The 16490-nt window shown below is 47.2% G+C and overlaps 1 protein-coding gene across 6 annotated transcripts in view; it reads left to right on the forward strand.

Moving 5' to 3' along the window:
- Positions 1 to 16490, forward strand: part of LOC123365213 — a 148038-nt gene that overhangs the window by 106717 nt on the left and 24831 nt on the right. For 2 of the 6 annotated variants that reach the window (XM_045007914.1, XM_045007913.1), the window contains exons 17-19: positions 3008 to 3097; positions 5307 to 5338; positions 9161 to 9245. In XM_045007914.1, coding sequence (XP_044863849.1) covers positions 3008 to 3097; positions 5307 to 5338; positions 9161 to 9244 — 206 coding nt within the window. In that variant the 3' untranslated portion in view covers position 9245. Of the gene's footprint in view, positions 1 to 3007; positions 3098 to 5306; positions 5339 to 9160; positions 9362 to 16490 lie in introns of those variants that run through there. The other 4 variants (XM_045007915.1, XM_045007916.1, XM_045007917.1 and 1 more) reach the window with 3 other exon arrangements.

Raw genomic sequence — 16490 nt, forward strand, 5'->3', positions numbered from 1 at the left:
TTTGGGGTGGCAGGTGGCCACAAAGGCAAGTGCAGGCTGAGGACTGCTGATATCCCCCGGAAGGGGGTGGGGGGGATAGAGCTGGGGCATAGCTGGAAGGCTATGTCCAGAAGAGGACGCCGCAAGCCAGGGAGCAACGCGGGTCTCAGACAGCAAAGCCAAGCAGGCAACGGAAGGGACATCACCCGCAGAGGGTGCTCCACAGAGCTAATTCCTAGAGCAACCAGCAGAAGGTGCCACCATGAGTGTGCAACTCGTTACAAGGACACAAAATAGATCTCAAGGCTCCTTTAGATGGTGTCCTTAATTGACATATTGCTACCAGCAGAAATCCACTGAACCTCCTAAAAAATTTTGTTTCCAGAAAAGAAGTAGTTCAGTCTCTTTCTCAGCTACCATTCAGTCTGTCTCTTCATCTAGGCAGCAAGCTTGACATCACAGCTGAGAGCCCTGTTTTGATATCTGTGCATCTGTAGCCCCTCTCCCCACCTCATTTGGCAACCACCTTTAAGTCACCTCAGAGGCCTGGGCTAGAACCACTATGGGCCATTGGGTCTTTGAAGTCCTCAGTACAGCTATTCAGTCCAGTTTCGGTCCTTGTGACTCCACTACCCTCCTTCCTTGTCTCTCCTCAGGGATGCCTCTGATGAGACATTGTTAAAACAAGATGTAGATTCCCTTTCACAATTTAGGGCAGTGGGGGGTTTATTCTCATTTTCTTATTCCAAAAAAAAAAAAAAAAAAAGGGTAGCATCCCATTCTTGACCCTAGTGACAATAAACTCATCCAGCATTTCAAGTTCAGGATTGGCACCCTGCTTTCCATAAATCCTTCCCTAGCTCCTCAGGATTGGTTCATAGCTCTCAGCCTTTAGAATGCATACTTCTAGGTGTCTATTCATCCAACACATGGGAAATCACTCTGTCTTATGGTGGGAAATGCACACTAGAGTTCTTCCCTTTGGACTTTCCAAGGCACCAAGATTGTTTACCAAGTGCCTGTTGGTCATGGCAGCTCATCTAAGAAGACAAAGTCTTTGTATTTACAGGTGTCAGAGTGGTAGCTGTGTTAGCCTGTATCAGCAAAAACAACAAGGAGTCCTTGTGGCACCTTAGAGACTAACAAATTTATTTGGGCATAAGCTTTCGTGGGCTAGAACCCACTTCATCAGATGCATGGAGTGAAAAATACAGGAGCAGGTATAAATACATGAAAGGTTGCTTTACCTAGTGTGAGGTCAGTCTAACGAGATAAACCAATTAACAGCAGGATACCAAGGGAGGAAAAAGAACAGGAGTACTTGTGGCACCTTAGAGACTAACAAATTTATTTGAGCATAAGCTTTCATGGGCTACAGCCTACTTCTTCGGATGCATAGAATGGAACACACAGAAAGAAGATATTTATACATACAGAGAACATGAAAAGGTGGAAGTAGCCATGCCAACTGTAAGAGGCCAATCAATTGAGATGAGCTATCATCAGCAGGAGAAAAAAAACTTTTGACGTGATAATCGAGATGACCCATAGAAGGTGTGAGGAGAACTTAACATGAGGAAATAGATTTAATTAGTGTAATGACCCAACCATTCCCAGTCTCTGTTTAAACCTAAGTTAATTGTATCTAATTTGCATATTAATTCAAGTTCAGCAGTCTCTCTTTGGAGTCTGTTTTTGAAGTTTTTTTGTTGCAAAATTGCCACCTTCAAGTCTGTCACTGAGTGGTTAGAGAGGTTGAAGTGTTCTCCCACTGGTTTTTGACTGTTATGATTCCTGATGTCAGATTTGTGTCCATTTATTCTTTTGTGTAGAGATTGTCTGGTTTGGCCAATGTATATGGCAGAGGGGAAGGGAGGAAAAATAACTTTTGAGGTGGTAAGAGAGTGGCCCATTACAGACAGTTGACAAGAAGGTGTGAGTAACAGTTACTGACCTCACACTTGGTAAAGCAACCCCCATCTGTTCATGTATTTATACCTGTTCCTGTACTTTTCACTCCACTTTCATTCCCATTTGTCAAAAATTCCTGACCTCCTCTGATTCTCTCTCATGCAAGTGCTGCTGTGCTTTCCCCAGTGGCCTGCATGTGGCCCTCCTGCTACAGGATTTGACATATATCAGATTTTAGCAGTGCTCTACTTCTTTGTGGCATATAAAATTACTGGGTCCTCTCCCTGGAATACTAACCATTAAAACTCTTCCCGTTTTTTTTTCCATTTTAAACACAATCCTTCTCTTAGTATATTTTTGTTTTATTAGAATTATTTGATAGCATCTGAGTAATTGTATCCCATATGGTATCATTTACTAGAGTTTATTTTATGCTTTAATCAACTGAGCACTACTGCAAAGAGATGACACCATCCGTTATCTGTATAACATCAGATGTAACTCCAAGTCTATTAAGGTTTCCTGGTTTTCCTTCAATGCTCAGTCACTTCAGGTAACACATGAAGCCAATTCTGTTAGAAATAGATTTTTAAAGCAGAAAGCAAATTCAGTTTTTATCCGATGAAAGAAAGCACACAATGGACAAAAAGGTGCATATACAATGGGTGCAAAAAGCTGCAATTGCACCCATTGTATATGTTGGGACTAGTGTGCCAGAAAAGCATTCACTTGCAGGAGGAGGCCAAGAGGTAAGTAACCTAGATTTCTTGTATACACCACTTGGTTTATAAATAGATTTAGGTAGCATTTTAATCCAAGTGCAGACTGGGCCATAAAAATTAATGGTGATGAGTTATTTTACAATCCCATGGTTTTTAATGGAAATTAGTTAATTTTGATAATGGGAGTTTGTGCATGACATTGGTGTGTTGTGTAGCTTTTCTCTTTCTAAAATGGACTGTGTAACTAGTTAAACCAAACTATTAATTTTAAAGGATTGAAACATAATATTTTTGAAAGTGATTAGGTTAGATTTACCTGATTTTGTTTATGTTAATTTTAAACAAAGTGTTAATGTACTGTATTCTGTTTATCTGATTTTACATACCATATGCAGGGAAGGAAGCTCAACAGTTACCAGACATTGAAATTTGTCAGAAGAAAAAGATAGTAAAGAAATCTTCACACAATAAAGACCTTAATAAGGGTAACCTTTTTCTTATGTTAACATTACTGCACAAAAATCTCAAACTGTGTCTCATTTTGTATTCTAGTGTTAAAGGAGCACTGTCACTTTAAAAATCCCACTTGTCCAAAAATATTTTACCATCTTTTCTAACGTGTAGCACCAGAGATTATTAAAATTGAGAGATTAGAAAGAAATAGTTATATTCAGGGTATTTATTTGTGCATTTGACAATGCTCTGAGAAGAGTTTTATTGCTGTGTTGCTCTGTTTTACATCCTAATTTTAAGCACCAGCTTAATTACATTACCATTATGAATTGTTTTGGGGAGGAGATCGTGGGTATGTGCTTCTCCACACATACAAGAGACTATATAATAGTAACCCTGGAACTGAAGTGCTGTTGAGACTATAAGGAAGCCATTTTTTCCCCTGGACATCTGGGAAAGGAAGAGGATCAATAAGGAGGATAGGAGGAATGAGGCATTCTTCATTCTCCCAGGACCCTACAAGGTCATTTTCAGCCATTGTTCCCTTCACTAAGCCATGGAGGATATCATTCCTCCCTCCCCTAATCATACAGTGAGGTGGGAGAGGGAGGAGCAATGTGAGTCTGGCTCTGTTTCTGTCCCTTGGCCTTTCCAAGCGGGATGGAAGATGAAGAGGAAGGGAAGTGGGGAGAAAAACAGCCAGTAGGCTCCCTGGCCTAATTTAAGGATAGGAGAATCAGTGGGCCTTGAGGAGTCAGTATAAAACCTTCACTTCCCAAATCCTAGGGAGCACACAGAACTTAATGGAGGTAGGAGACTCCTTCACTAGCTGGGCTCCTGCATGGACCCATTGAACCCCATGCACTGTATGCAGCAAGGGTAATGCAGGGGCTAGATAACAGAGGGCTCTTTCACCCCCTGCCCCCAGCCCTTTATTGGCCCAGGAGGCACCAGGAGCCTGTGAGGAGGAGCCTCCTTCACACCTTTATGAGGCCAGGTGAGGCAGAAAGAGCAGCAGAAATGAGTAAGAGCCCCTGGGGAGAAAGACCAGTAACAGCGGGTGGTGGTAGCCCAGAGCAGCGGGAACAGGAGGCATACACATCCTTCATATTTCATGGAGAAGATGCAGGGGGAAGGAAGGGACCTCCCCATTTGCCTCTCTGCAGGGTCTGGGGAGAGACAGAAGCAGGGCTGCCTGGGGGGGAAGGGGGGGCAAGTGGGGCAATTTGCCCCAGGCCCTGCAGGGGCCCCCATGAAAATATAGTATTCTATGGTATTGCAACTTTGAAGAGGCCCCTGAAATTGCTTTGCCCCAGGCCCCCTGAATCATCTGGGCGGCCCTGGACAGAAGTGGCTGAAACAAACGTACCCATGCTTATATGGGGCCAGGAGGATGAGAGCAGCTGTCTTTTTTTTTTTTTTTTTTTATAATTGGAGATATACCAATCTCCTAGAACTGGAAGGGACCTTGAAAGGTCATCGAGTCCAGCCCCCTGCCTTCACTAGCAGGACCAATTTTTGCCCCTGATCCCTAAGTGGCCTCCTCAAGAATTGAACTCACAACCCTGGGTTTAGCAGGCCAATGCTCAAACCACTGAGCTATCCCCTCCCCCCCTGTCATCTGGCAACAGGGACAAGAAGGATATCCTTCATCCAGCCACAGGGCTGGGAGTGAAAAGAGTAAGAGGAAACCCACCTTTATTCTTTCCATGGAACCAGAAGAGAGATGATAGATCCCCCTCAACTTCTTCATGGAGTCACATGAGTGTCATGAGCGAACACAGGCAAGCACTTATCCTCAACTGTTTCTGAAGCACATGCACAGTTTGACATACGCTAGTTGGGATTGGGCTCCTATTTATTGTCAGTACTTAGAATAAACAACAATTAATCTGAGAGATGGTAAATAAGCATGGTGACGGAAACATTCTCACCCAGTGAGTGCACTGGGCTCTGGATGTAGGACCTATGAGGTTGACTGCATTGTAAAATATTTATTCTACGCAATTGAAGTGTTCTAAATTAACTTGCATGCCAGGCTTTAAAACCAATGTGCATTAATTTTACAGCATACCAGAATATTTTAATACTAATATTTATATTACAGTAAGATTTAATATTGTACTATATAATTTTTTTAAACCAACAGTTATCCTTTTTATTACCTCAAATCATAAAATACTGAGAGGTATAGATACGCTTCCATGCTGGGTGTGATATAAGTATTTGTTTTGATTTTAGGAGCCTTACTGAGTCCTCAGAACACAGGCAAGGTGAGTAGATGCAACTTATTTAGAAACACATAATTGTTCACCTGCACTAATTCAGACAGCACTCTTAAATAAATGAACACAATTGAGATGGGCTTCTTGAAGAACAGACTGAGTCACTCACGATGCTTTGAGTATTTAAACTATATATTTATTCTCATAACCCTAATTCTAGGGCCAGGGTCATAGTTCTACCATCTGTGGCCTTTCTCTGTACTGGAAGGGAAAAGCTAGCAAATGACTGTGGTGCTTAGGGTGTCACATGCTTTATAAGAAAACAATTATGATAAGAGATGTAGAGTTCAGTCCCTCCCTACTAGAAAATATGGATTAGGAGGAAAAATCTGTGGCTTTAAGGGATTGGAATTGGTCAGGTGAACCAAGGAACAGATCAGTTCAAGAGCACTCTGGGAGAAATTTGTGACCAGACTTAAATATTTAAAATGTTTCTACATGACTCCCTGTGCTTGGATTAAAAGACAGCTCCTCTGATAACCAGTAATCCTGGAAAGTTATTGCTCTTCTCTTACCCTTGGATCTGTTGCAGATGGTGCACTTGCAAATGATGGTGCCCTCCAGGTTTGCAAGGGATGTCTCAAATATTTTCACTACATATAACAGTACTATGTACGTTTATGACTATTAAACTTGTTTTGTGGATCATAGTTAAGTTTGGCTCTTCTTTGTGATTGTTCCATGTGTTCTATGCATGTCAGATTAGATTTTTTTTTTTACACTAGCGATGTCTTTTGGGGCCACCACCCCTGTACTTTAGATGTTCTCATACCTGTATCTGAGGGCATGAAGGGTAGAGTAAGCCCAACCATCTCTGTTACATCTTACCACCTGTGACAGCAAGAGAGAACCCTGTCAGTATGAGCCACCTTCTCTGTGCACTGTGTTAGCTTTGAGTATTGGTAATTAAATAATTGGTAATTATAGTCTTTTTGCCCATTGTCCCAAAACAACACCAACCCCCCGAAACTTTGTCAGCTATTTAGTTTAGCGGCTAGCCTTCCCTTTGCATGCAGGAGCAATAGGGCGGAAGTGAAATCTCCAGGATTCAAAACCTGCCTCTTGTGTGAATGATACTCAAGGTCCTGAAGAAACTGAGGCAAAATGCTAGATTGAAGATCTTGATATCCATGGCAGTTCTGGTATTCAGATCTGTTGAACCTCTCAGTGAGGGACCATTCACTTTTCTCACTCTGACCAGCAGTCTTCAGAACAGTGAGATCCTACACTCAGATCCAGCATTGTTACACCTGACAGTAGTTGGTGACTGGCTGTTATACATTGAAAGAAGTTGCTCATTTGATGGTCAGAACATTTTGCTCCAAAGCAGGAAAACCTCAACTAGACTGTCTTATAAAACTAAGTGGCAAAGGTTTTCTATCTGGGAATCTCAGTGCTAGCTGTCTCCCTTGAGAACACTCATTTCAGGAATAGTGGACTATTTATTAACTCTGGAACAATCTGGACTTTGTTAGATCCATAAGAGTCCATCTAGCAGCAATATCTGCAAATAATCTTCCAATCCAGGCCCACAATGTATCTTTTTCACCCTACAGTGGCTAGATTCCATAAGGGCCTTATTCATGTTTTCCCTCACAGGAGTCTCCTCCGGACTTCAGTATAGTATTAACAGGGCTGATGGTCCCTCTCCCATTTGAACCCTTAGCAATCTGTTCCCTTTACCAACTAAAAAGCACTCTTCATTGACAGTAGCCATTACATCAGCTCAAAGGAAAGGGGAGATTCAGGCCAGGGTTACTCTCAGGCCTCATCCCAAGTTCTTTCCAAAAGCTGTTTCAGAGTTCCAGGTGAATCAGTTTACTCATCTTTTAGTTTCCTTGTCCAAGCCTCATTCAACCCTGGGAAAAGAATCTTCATACACTTGATGTAGTGAGGGCATTGTCATATTACCATATCAGGACAAAATTATTCAGGAACATACCTAGACTGTTTGTGGCCTTTGCTGATAGGGTTACGGATGGACAATATCCTCATTAAAAGCTCCAACTGTATAAGAACAAGTTACAAGATAGCCAAGTTAGATCCACTTAGCCACATTAGTACTCATTCCACTAGAGCTCAGGCCACCTCTGCTGCTTGTTTGATGAATGCAGCTGATTCTGAAATTTGAAGGGCAGCTACCTGAACCTCAGTCTACACATTCACAAGATATTTTTCTTTGGCAGAAAATTCCAGATTGGATGCTCAGATGGTAGGGTTGTCTTGCAGTCATTGTTTAAGTAGGACACCTAGTACCCATCTCCAAGCAAACAGACAAGAGTGGAATCCATGTGGACAATCAAAGAAAAAAGAAGGATTACTTACCTTTACAGTAACTCTGGTTCTTCCAGATGTGTTATCCACATAGATTTCATGACCTGCCGTACCTCTCTCTTAACTGCCCTACTCTTTTGGGATTTTGAATTGGTGAAGGAACAGAGGGATGGTGGGACCTGCTTTGCCCTTTATGTCTTTGGATGTGTACGTGTGTACTAGGGTGCAGGGTGGTGTGAGACTTCTAGAGTTCAGGTGCTGTCCCAATGGACAGTGCTGGCCAAAAGAATCTGATCTCACATGCATGGGGTATACTCTCACCAAGAGTTGAATCTGTGTAGCCAATACAACTTAGCTTACAGTAACTGTGGGTTTTAAAGTAACTGTTCTTTTTTTTTGGAATGTATAAAGTTAAATTTTACATCAACATTGTTAAGCGTGTCCATACATTAAAGCTAATAGTTAGACCAGTGGTCACCAACCGGTTGATTGTGATCGACTGGTCAATCCTGGAGACTCTTCCAGTCGATCGCAATCTCTGGTGGTGTGGCAAGGCTGCCGCTAAACCAGGCTCCCTGCCTGCACCGACCCCACGCTGCTCCTGGAAGCAGCCAGCGCAGCCTCGGGGCCCTGAGGGGGTGGGGGGCACATGATGCTCCTGCCTGCAAGTACCGCCCTTGCAGCTCCCATTTGCCGGAAACAGGGAGGGGTTGGAGCCACGTTGGTCCCTTCTGGGAGCGGGGCCACCTGAGATAATTGCCGCCCCCTTCAATGGGCAGGTTCTGAGTGGCTCTGCAGCATTAAGACCTAGGAATAGCATGAGTACAGCAGGCCCAGCTCTGCTGGACCAGCATTTCTCTTCCACCACCCAATCTGCAGTCTCCCAGAGCCAGCCCTCCATGCCCCCTCCTGCACCCCAAGCCCCTGCCCTGAGCCCCCTCCCAGAGCCAGCACCCCATACCTCCTTCTGCACCCCATAACCCCTCCTGCACCCCAACATTCTGCCCCAACCCAAAGCCCCCTTCACCCAAACTGCCTCCTGTACCCCAACACTCTGCCCCAACCTGGAGCCCCCTCCTGCACCCAAACTCCCTCTCAGAGCTTGCACCCCTCACCCCCTCCTGCACCCCAAACCCTGCCCCAGGCTCAGCCCAGAACCCCCTCCCACACTGCAAACCCGTCGGCCCCAGCCCAGAACCCGCCCCCTCAAACCACAACCCCCTACCCCAGACCAGTGAAAGTGAGTGAGGGTGGGTGAGAGTGAGAGACGGGGGCATGGAGTGAGCAGGGCAAAAGGGGAAGAGGCAGGGTAGATCTTGGGTGGCCCTTAAATTCAAAAAGTGATCTTGGGCATAAAAAGGTTGGAGACCACTGAGTTAGACAACAACAAAATAATATAGTAACTCCCCCGAGTCATTATTCACTACAGCAACCTTGGCTGTTAGAAAATAAACTGTGTGGTTTTAAATACATATTCAGGTATTCTGTACATTTTGCAGTTCTGTAAAATACAGCAAAACTTTGTTTTGTTTTCAGGAAACACTCTGTATTTCTGGAAAGGGTTATAGTGTGCTGAGCTCAAGGTCTTCAGAATTAAAAAAGGATCCAAGACATTACTGAGGTGGTTCTATCTTACTTGCTCATTGCAGAACAGTTCAATGATTACAAGCTTATAGTCTAAATAAAAAGTCGATCGTAACTGTAGTCAGGCTTGGAAGCCTTATTATTTTACATATCAATGTACAGATCAATCTAGCTGTCAGTGCTCTTATGACAGTTGTGGAAGAAACTACTTGCACAGAAATGTTAATTATAACAGACAGAACCTGAACACAAAAGCTGAGTAAAGATATCTTTTTATTTTTAATGATTTAACAGAATTGATTTGATTATACTAGTTCTTAATCAGACTTGCATTTTTGTATCATGTATGGCACTTCCTGCCCTAGGATAAGACAACTGATTGAGAATACATATTTTAGAGTTGGTTCTGAAGTAAGTCTATGGTCCTTAAATGCCTTCTTGCCAAATACTTCTGATTTTAGAAAAACAGCTATTGTACATGAAGACTATATCACAGCAAATTGGGAAGTGCTGCAACATATGCTGTATTTTATGCAGGTGGCTAAGAGAATGTGGTGGGTTTTTCCCCTTCCTTACCATCTTTCCAAGCTAATAAACAAAAAGTTTGGGCCAAATTAATAGGCTTCCAGGCACTCAATATATAAAACGGTTACTCACTTTCTCGTAACTGTTGTTCTTCGAGATGTGTTGTTCATGTCCATTCCAACCAGGTGTGTGCACGCTGCGTGCACACCAGCCAGAAGATTTTTCCCTGAGCAGTGTCCATAGCATTGGCCTGGGCGCCCCCTGGAGTGGCGCCTTCATGGCGCCCAATATAGGGCCCTGCCAACCCTCCACCCCTTCCATTCCTTCTTGCCGAAGAGGAGTAGAAGAGTGGGTATTGGAATGGACATGAACAACACATCTCGAAGAACAACAGTTATGAGAAAGTGAGTAACTGTTTTTTCTTCTTCAAGTGATTGTTCATGTCCATTCCAAGCAGGTGACTCACAAGCCAAAGCTCAGGTGGTGAGGTCGGAGTCATGCACTGATTGGAGCACAGCATGTCCAAAGGCTGCATCATCTCTGACCTGTTGTGTAATTGCATAGTGCGTCGTGAACATATGTATCGAGGACCACATAGTAGTCCTACAGATTTCCTGGGTGGGGACTTGTGCCAGGAACGCCACTGAGGAGGCTTGGCCCTGGTAGAGTGGGTGGTAATCAGTGGGGTGGGCACCCTCGCCAGGCCATAACACTCAGGAATGCAGGATGTGATCCACGATGAGATGCGTTGAGAAGAGACAGGGAGACCCCCCATTCTGTCCACCACAGCCACAAAGAGTTGGATGGACTTTGGGAATGATTAAGTCCTCTCTATGTAGAAGGCTAGGGCCTTACGTACATCCAGTGAGTGCAGCCTGAACTCCCTATCGGAGGAGTGTGGCTTGGGATAAAACGCTGGGAGGAAGATGTCCTGGCTCATGTGAAACTGGGAGACAACCTTAGGGAGAAAGGTCAGGTGAGGTCTGAGTTGGACCTTGTCCTTATGAAAAACTGTGTAAGGGGGCTCGGACGTGAGGGCCCTGAGCTCCGATACCCGTCTAGCCGAGGTAATTGCCATGAGGAACGCGACCTTGTATGAGACATAGAGCAGGGAGCACATCACCAGTGGTTCAAATGAAGGGCCCATAAATCTGGAGAGGACTAGATTAAGGTCCCAGGCTGGGACAGGCTGACACATCTGCGGGAAGAGCCTGTCCAGGCCCTTGAGGAAATGACTGACTGGAGGGTTTGCGAAGACTGAGAAGCCATCTGTGCCTGGATGGAAGATGGAGATGGCGGCTAAGTGGACCCTTATTGATGACAGGGACAGGTATTGTTGTTTTAGGTGAAGGAGGTAGTCCAGTATGAATGGTATGGAGGTGAGCAACGGCAACTGACTGCATTGCTCCGCCCAGATGTAGAACCTTTTCCACTTGGCAAGGTAGGTTGCCCTGGTGGAGGACTTTCTACTACCAAGGAGGACTTGTCTGACTTGATCCGAGCAGGACAGCTCCATGGTGTATAGCCATGGAGCAGTCAGGCTGTGAGGTGGAGCGACTCTAGATTTGGGTGCCGGAGTCGGCCATGGTCCTCCTGCGTGATCAGATCCGGGACCAGTGGTAAAGTGAGCAGTGCCACTACAGACATTCCCTGGAGTGACGTGAACTGGTGCTGGCATGGCCACACCGGCGTGCTCAGTATGACTCGGGCCCAGTCCCTGTGGATATTGAGGAGCACCTTGTGGAGCAGTGGAACTGTGGAAAAGCATAGAGCAGGCAGCCACCCACAGGAGGAGACAGGCATCCGTGATGGACCCCGGACTGTGACTCATGAGGGAGCAGAATAGCTGACATTTCCTGTTGCCGTGAGTGGTGAACAGGTCTATCTGGGGAGAGCCCCAGAGACAGAAGATTGAGCTCACCATGTCCAGCCAGAGGGACCACTCAGGGCCATGGAAAGTCTGGCTGAGACTGTACGCCAGCTCGTTCTGCACTCCTGGGAGGTATGATGCCTGCAGGTGGATCGAGTGCTCTTTGTAGAAGTCCCACAGCACGAGGGCTTCCTGGCAAAGGGGAGAGGAGCATGCCCCCTCCATTGGTTGATATAGAACATCGCCGAGGTGTTGTTTGTGAGGACTGCCTGCTATGTGGGTTTTGAAAGCATGGCATGCCAGGCGCACCACTCTCAGTTCTCTGACACTGATGTGCCGAGTGAGGTCCACCTGAGACCAGAGGTCTTGAGTCCTGAGGTCCCCTAGTGAGTGAAATCTGGCTTCCGGGAGGTATGCCCTGGCTTGAGTCTAGTCTAGGACTGCGCCTATAAACTCTATCCTCTGCATCGGGGACAGAGTACATTTGGCCTCATTTAAGAGGAGACTTAATTCAAGGAAGGTCCCTCTTATGAAGTCGACCTGACCCTCCACTTGGACTCTGGAGCAGCCCTTGATCAGCCAGTCATTGAGGTAAGGAAAAACCTGTATCCGGCGCTTGCGCAGGAACGCCGCGATGACTGCCATGCATTTTGTGAATGCTCGGGGAGCTGTTGATAGTCAGAACGGGAGGAAGGCAAACTGACAGTGGCCACTGCTCATCACGAATCTGAGGTAGCGTCTGTGATGTGGGACTATTGCAATGTCAAAATATGTGTCCTTCAAGTTGAGGGTGGTGTACCAGTCTCCTGGATCCAGTGAGGGGATAATGGAGGTTAGTGAGATCATGCGGAACTTGAGTTTCTTTACAAACTTGTTGAGCTGCTGCAGGTCCAAGATGGGTCTGAGGCCCCCTTTGGCATTCAGTATTAGGAAATACCGGGAGTAAAACCCCTTGCCCGTTAGCTCCTGAGGAACCTCCTCCACTGCCTCCACTGAGAGGAGGGACTGCACTTCTTGAATTAGAAGTTGCTCGTGAGAGGGGTCCCTGAAGAGAGATGGAGGAGGGGTTGAGGGGCAGTGGGGGGGGGCACAGAATTGGATGGAATATCCCCTCTTTACCATGCAGAGCACCCAGCAGTCTGAAGTAATTCGGGACCAGGCAGGGTAGAAAGGGGATAGACGAGATGAGAAGGTAAGAGGGGAAGGATCCAAAGTCCTGGCGAGCCCTCCTCGACCACACCTTCAAAAGGGTGGTCTAGGCCCAGGCGGAGGCTTGGGTTGGCCAGAGTTTTGCCCAGAGGAGGGATGTTGCCTCCTCCTCCTCCTTCTGTTTCACCTACGCGGAGCATCCTGGTGGTTCTGCGGCTGGTAAGGCCGAGGGGCAGGCTAAGGCCTAAAATGCCTGTGCTAGGTAGCTGGCGTGTGGAGCCCCAGTGAGCGCAGAGTAGCCCTAGAGTCCTTCAGACTGTGAAGTCTCTTATCTGTTTTTTCAGAGAAAAGAGAGGACCCCTTGAAGGGGAGGTCCTGTATGGTCTGCGGACCTTGTGGCACAGTCCAGAGACCTGTAGCCAGGAGCTTCACCTCGTCACCACCCCTGTGGCCAGTGTATGCGAGGCTGCATCCGCCACATCCAGAGCTGCTTGCGGAGAACTCCACCCGAGAGTCCTGAGGCAGGAGCTCTGTGAACTTAGCCATTGCCGAGCAGGTGTTATGTCAGTAGCGGCTTACAATGTCCTGCTGGTTGGCTCTGCGGAGCTGCAGGCCCCTGGTCAAATAGACTTTTCGGCCAAAATAGGTCCAGCTTCTTAGCGTCCCTATTTTTAGGGGTGGAGCCTTGGAACCCCTGGCGCTCTCTCTGATTGGCTGCATCAACCACCAAAGCATCTGGGGGAGGGTGGGTATACAGGTGTTCGTACCCCTTAGATGGTACGAAATAGTGCAGCTCAGTTTTCTTGGCCCTAGGGGCCAGAGAAGTGGGGGTCTGCCACAGATTTTTGGACGTGTCAACTACTGTTTTTATCAGTGGCAGAGCAACCCTGGATGGCCGGAGAGAGCAAGGATGTCCATAGGGTCCAAATCCTCCTCCACCTCCTTGGCCTGTATCCCCAGGCTTTGAGTGGCCCCTCTCAATAGTTGCTGGAGAACATGGTTGTCCTTGGGAGCCGGGGCCTTCGATGTTCCTGCGACCACTTCATCAGGCGAAGACGAAGATGAGAGGACTGGTAGCGGGCCCTGTTCGCTACCCTTGGCCCCTCTGGGGTCTCTTGGCGCACAGTACTCGAGCTACAGTGCTGGTGCTGATGGGGGATTCAGCACCACGGCTGCTGCCGGGGCTGACAAATCCAGCAGTTCTGAGCCCGATAGTGCCGGTGGGATCGAAGCTGGAGTCCTTGGCAGTGCCGTTGTCTGGAGAGACGGTGCCGCTGGTGGCAGTGCCGGCGCTGTCTGTGGCACAAAAGATGCCAAAGACAGCAACACAGTCCTGGATTGCAGACCGTGGACTTGACCCTGGCTCTGATGGTAAGCCCAGGGTGTCCAGAAGAGCCACTGAGCAGATGGCTGCCACTGTTGCGGCCACGGTGCTGGGTATGGCTGGTAACTCTGTCGAGACCTGGACCTCCTGCTCCGCAATCTGCTGGAGTGATCAGAGTCTGCATCTGACTCCAAGGTCTCCGAGTCGGAGGACCACGGAGGAGCAGTTCCCTGGGTCGCTGGTGAGCAGTGCCGCAAAGCCAGGGAATGGTGTGGCCCTTCCATCTGCACGGGCAGTGCCAGGGGTGCTGGTGATGGAGAATGGCGGGTCATCATGGCTGGCTTGCCCCTGGAGTGGAACGGGAGGCGCACGGTCACCAGCGACTTGTCCCTCCTCTGTGCATCAGGTCTGTAGCTGCCTCAAACGCCTCCAGTGTCGACGGTAGCTGTATGTCCCCTTGGTGGTCCAGGGACTGAGGAGGGTTCTCAACTGGACCCCGGCTGGAGCAGGAGTCAACAAGACCCTGAGTGGAAGCAAGGAGGGGACGGTCTGTCCTGACACACTCGTGGACGCCGCAGACCCTTTAGGTTTTGAGCAGGGTGATCAACCCCTTACCAGACTCCTCGTCTTTACTGGCACCGGGGATGGAGAGCAGTACCATGCTGAGGCCGACTTCTTAGGGCTTGAGCTGTGGCGGTGCTGGGGGGGGCCTTAGAGTCCTTAGTTGGGGCCGTTTTGCACACTGTTGGTGCCGGAGTGCTGCGCACTGATGAGGATGTGCTTGGTGCTGGTTCGGTGGGTCTCGGGTGGGAGTGTGGCCTCAATGCCGCCTCCACCAACAGAAGTTTTAGTCTCTGTTCCCAGTCTTTGAGGGTTCTGGGATGGAAACCCTTGCAGATACGGCACTTCTTCTTCTGGTGACTCTTACCAAGGCACTGCAAACAAGAAGAGTGAGGATCACTCTTGGGCATAAACTTGCCACAGACCTCGCAGAGCTTAAACCCTGGAGACCTGGGCATACCCCAGGAGGGGAAACATTGTCGGGAGGGGGTCCCCCCAAACCAACTATAACTATAAGGAACAACTATTAACTAACTGAGAAACTATATACATGCTATGCTGTCAGACACTGCTAAAGCACTTGCTACAGGAGCGAGTGAAGTTCCAGCTAGCTGTCACCGTTGGTAAGAAGGAACTGAGGGGGTGGAGGGATGGCAGGGCCCTATACTGGGCACCACGAAGGCGTCACTCGAGGCGGCACCCAGGCCAACCCTACGGACGCTGCTAAGAGAAAAATCTTCCGGCTGGTGTGGACGCGGCACGCACGCACCTGGTTGGAATGGACATGAACAATCACTCAAAGAAGAATTAATTGCTGTCATGGTTGGAAAACCTGCCTAACTTGTAGTAGGATTTTTTATAGTTATACCAGTTTAGTCAGTATTGAGGAGATATGGCCTGACTTTTAATCCTGTCTGCAAAAGTCACAAACCATCTAGGGGAGTTCCTAAAAGGTCTTGGCCTATCAAGATAATATGGTTGTGCCCACATTCACATCAAGGGAGTGTAGTTTAGCTTTCCCTTAATTTGTTGGATCTAGTAGGGAAAGCTGAGAGGTGAATAAATTCCAAAACAAACTTGGGCAGAAACCTCAGGCTTGATTCACTTTATCTTTATGGACTACTGTGTAAAATGGACCAGCCACAAGGGCCTGAATTTCCCCTACCCCCTCTCTCCAAGATGAAGGCTGTCTTCATGAACAGGTGATATAAGATTAGGTCACTGGAGGGGGGGGGCAGCTCATTAGATCTGTTAACACTTAAGTGAGGTTCCAAAAAGGCAGAGGCTCCTGTACTCAAGAATAAGTGTATGTGACCTTTGAGGAATTTAGCAGCTATAAGATGAGAAAATATGGTATTTGGCCCTGAACGGGAGAATAGTTTGCAGAAACTGGTGCTAAATATATCCTTATAGACTGATGGAAAGTGTCACTAGACCAAAACAGCAGAAATAGGATTTTTCAAGGGAGGCAGGTGATGTTTGGTTACCCAAATAGAAAAACCTCTTCCACTTTGCTTTGTAAGTCAGTCTAGTTGTGTATGGTCAAGAGTAATGAAGGTACAGGGGCAAGGCCACGTGCATAGATGTTTTATCTGGCTCTGTATTTTTTGTGTGTGTATGTTGGCTAAAGCAAAGAGTGATTGTTTTAGAATTTCTTTTGCAAAGCCTTTGGGGCCACCTTTTCTGGGGTGCTAGTGTGCCCATATGTCTCTTCTACCTGTGAGGGTGAAGGAGCCATTACCAGTATCACAATTTTTTCATGCAGTACTGTGGTGATAATGGTACTGGGAAGTTGGTGCCAGGACAGATGTGGTCTGCAGATTTAGCTGATAGCGCAGGCACTTGTTTCACAG

Source organism: Mauremys mutica, chromosome 2 (genome assembly GCF_020497125.1).
Source record: "Mauremys mutica isolate MM-2020 ecotype Southern chromosome 2, ASM2049712v1, whole genome shotgun sequence".
NCBI lineage: Eukaryota > Metazoa > Chordata > Testudines > Geoemydidae > Mauremys > Mauremys mutica.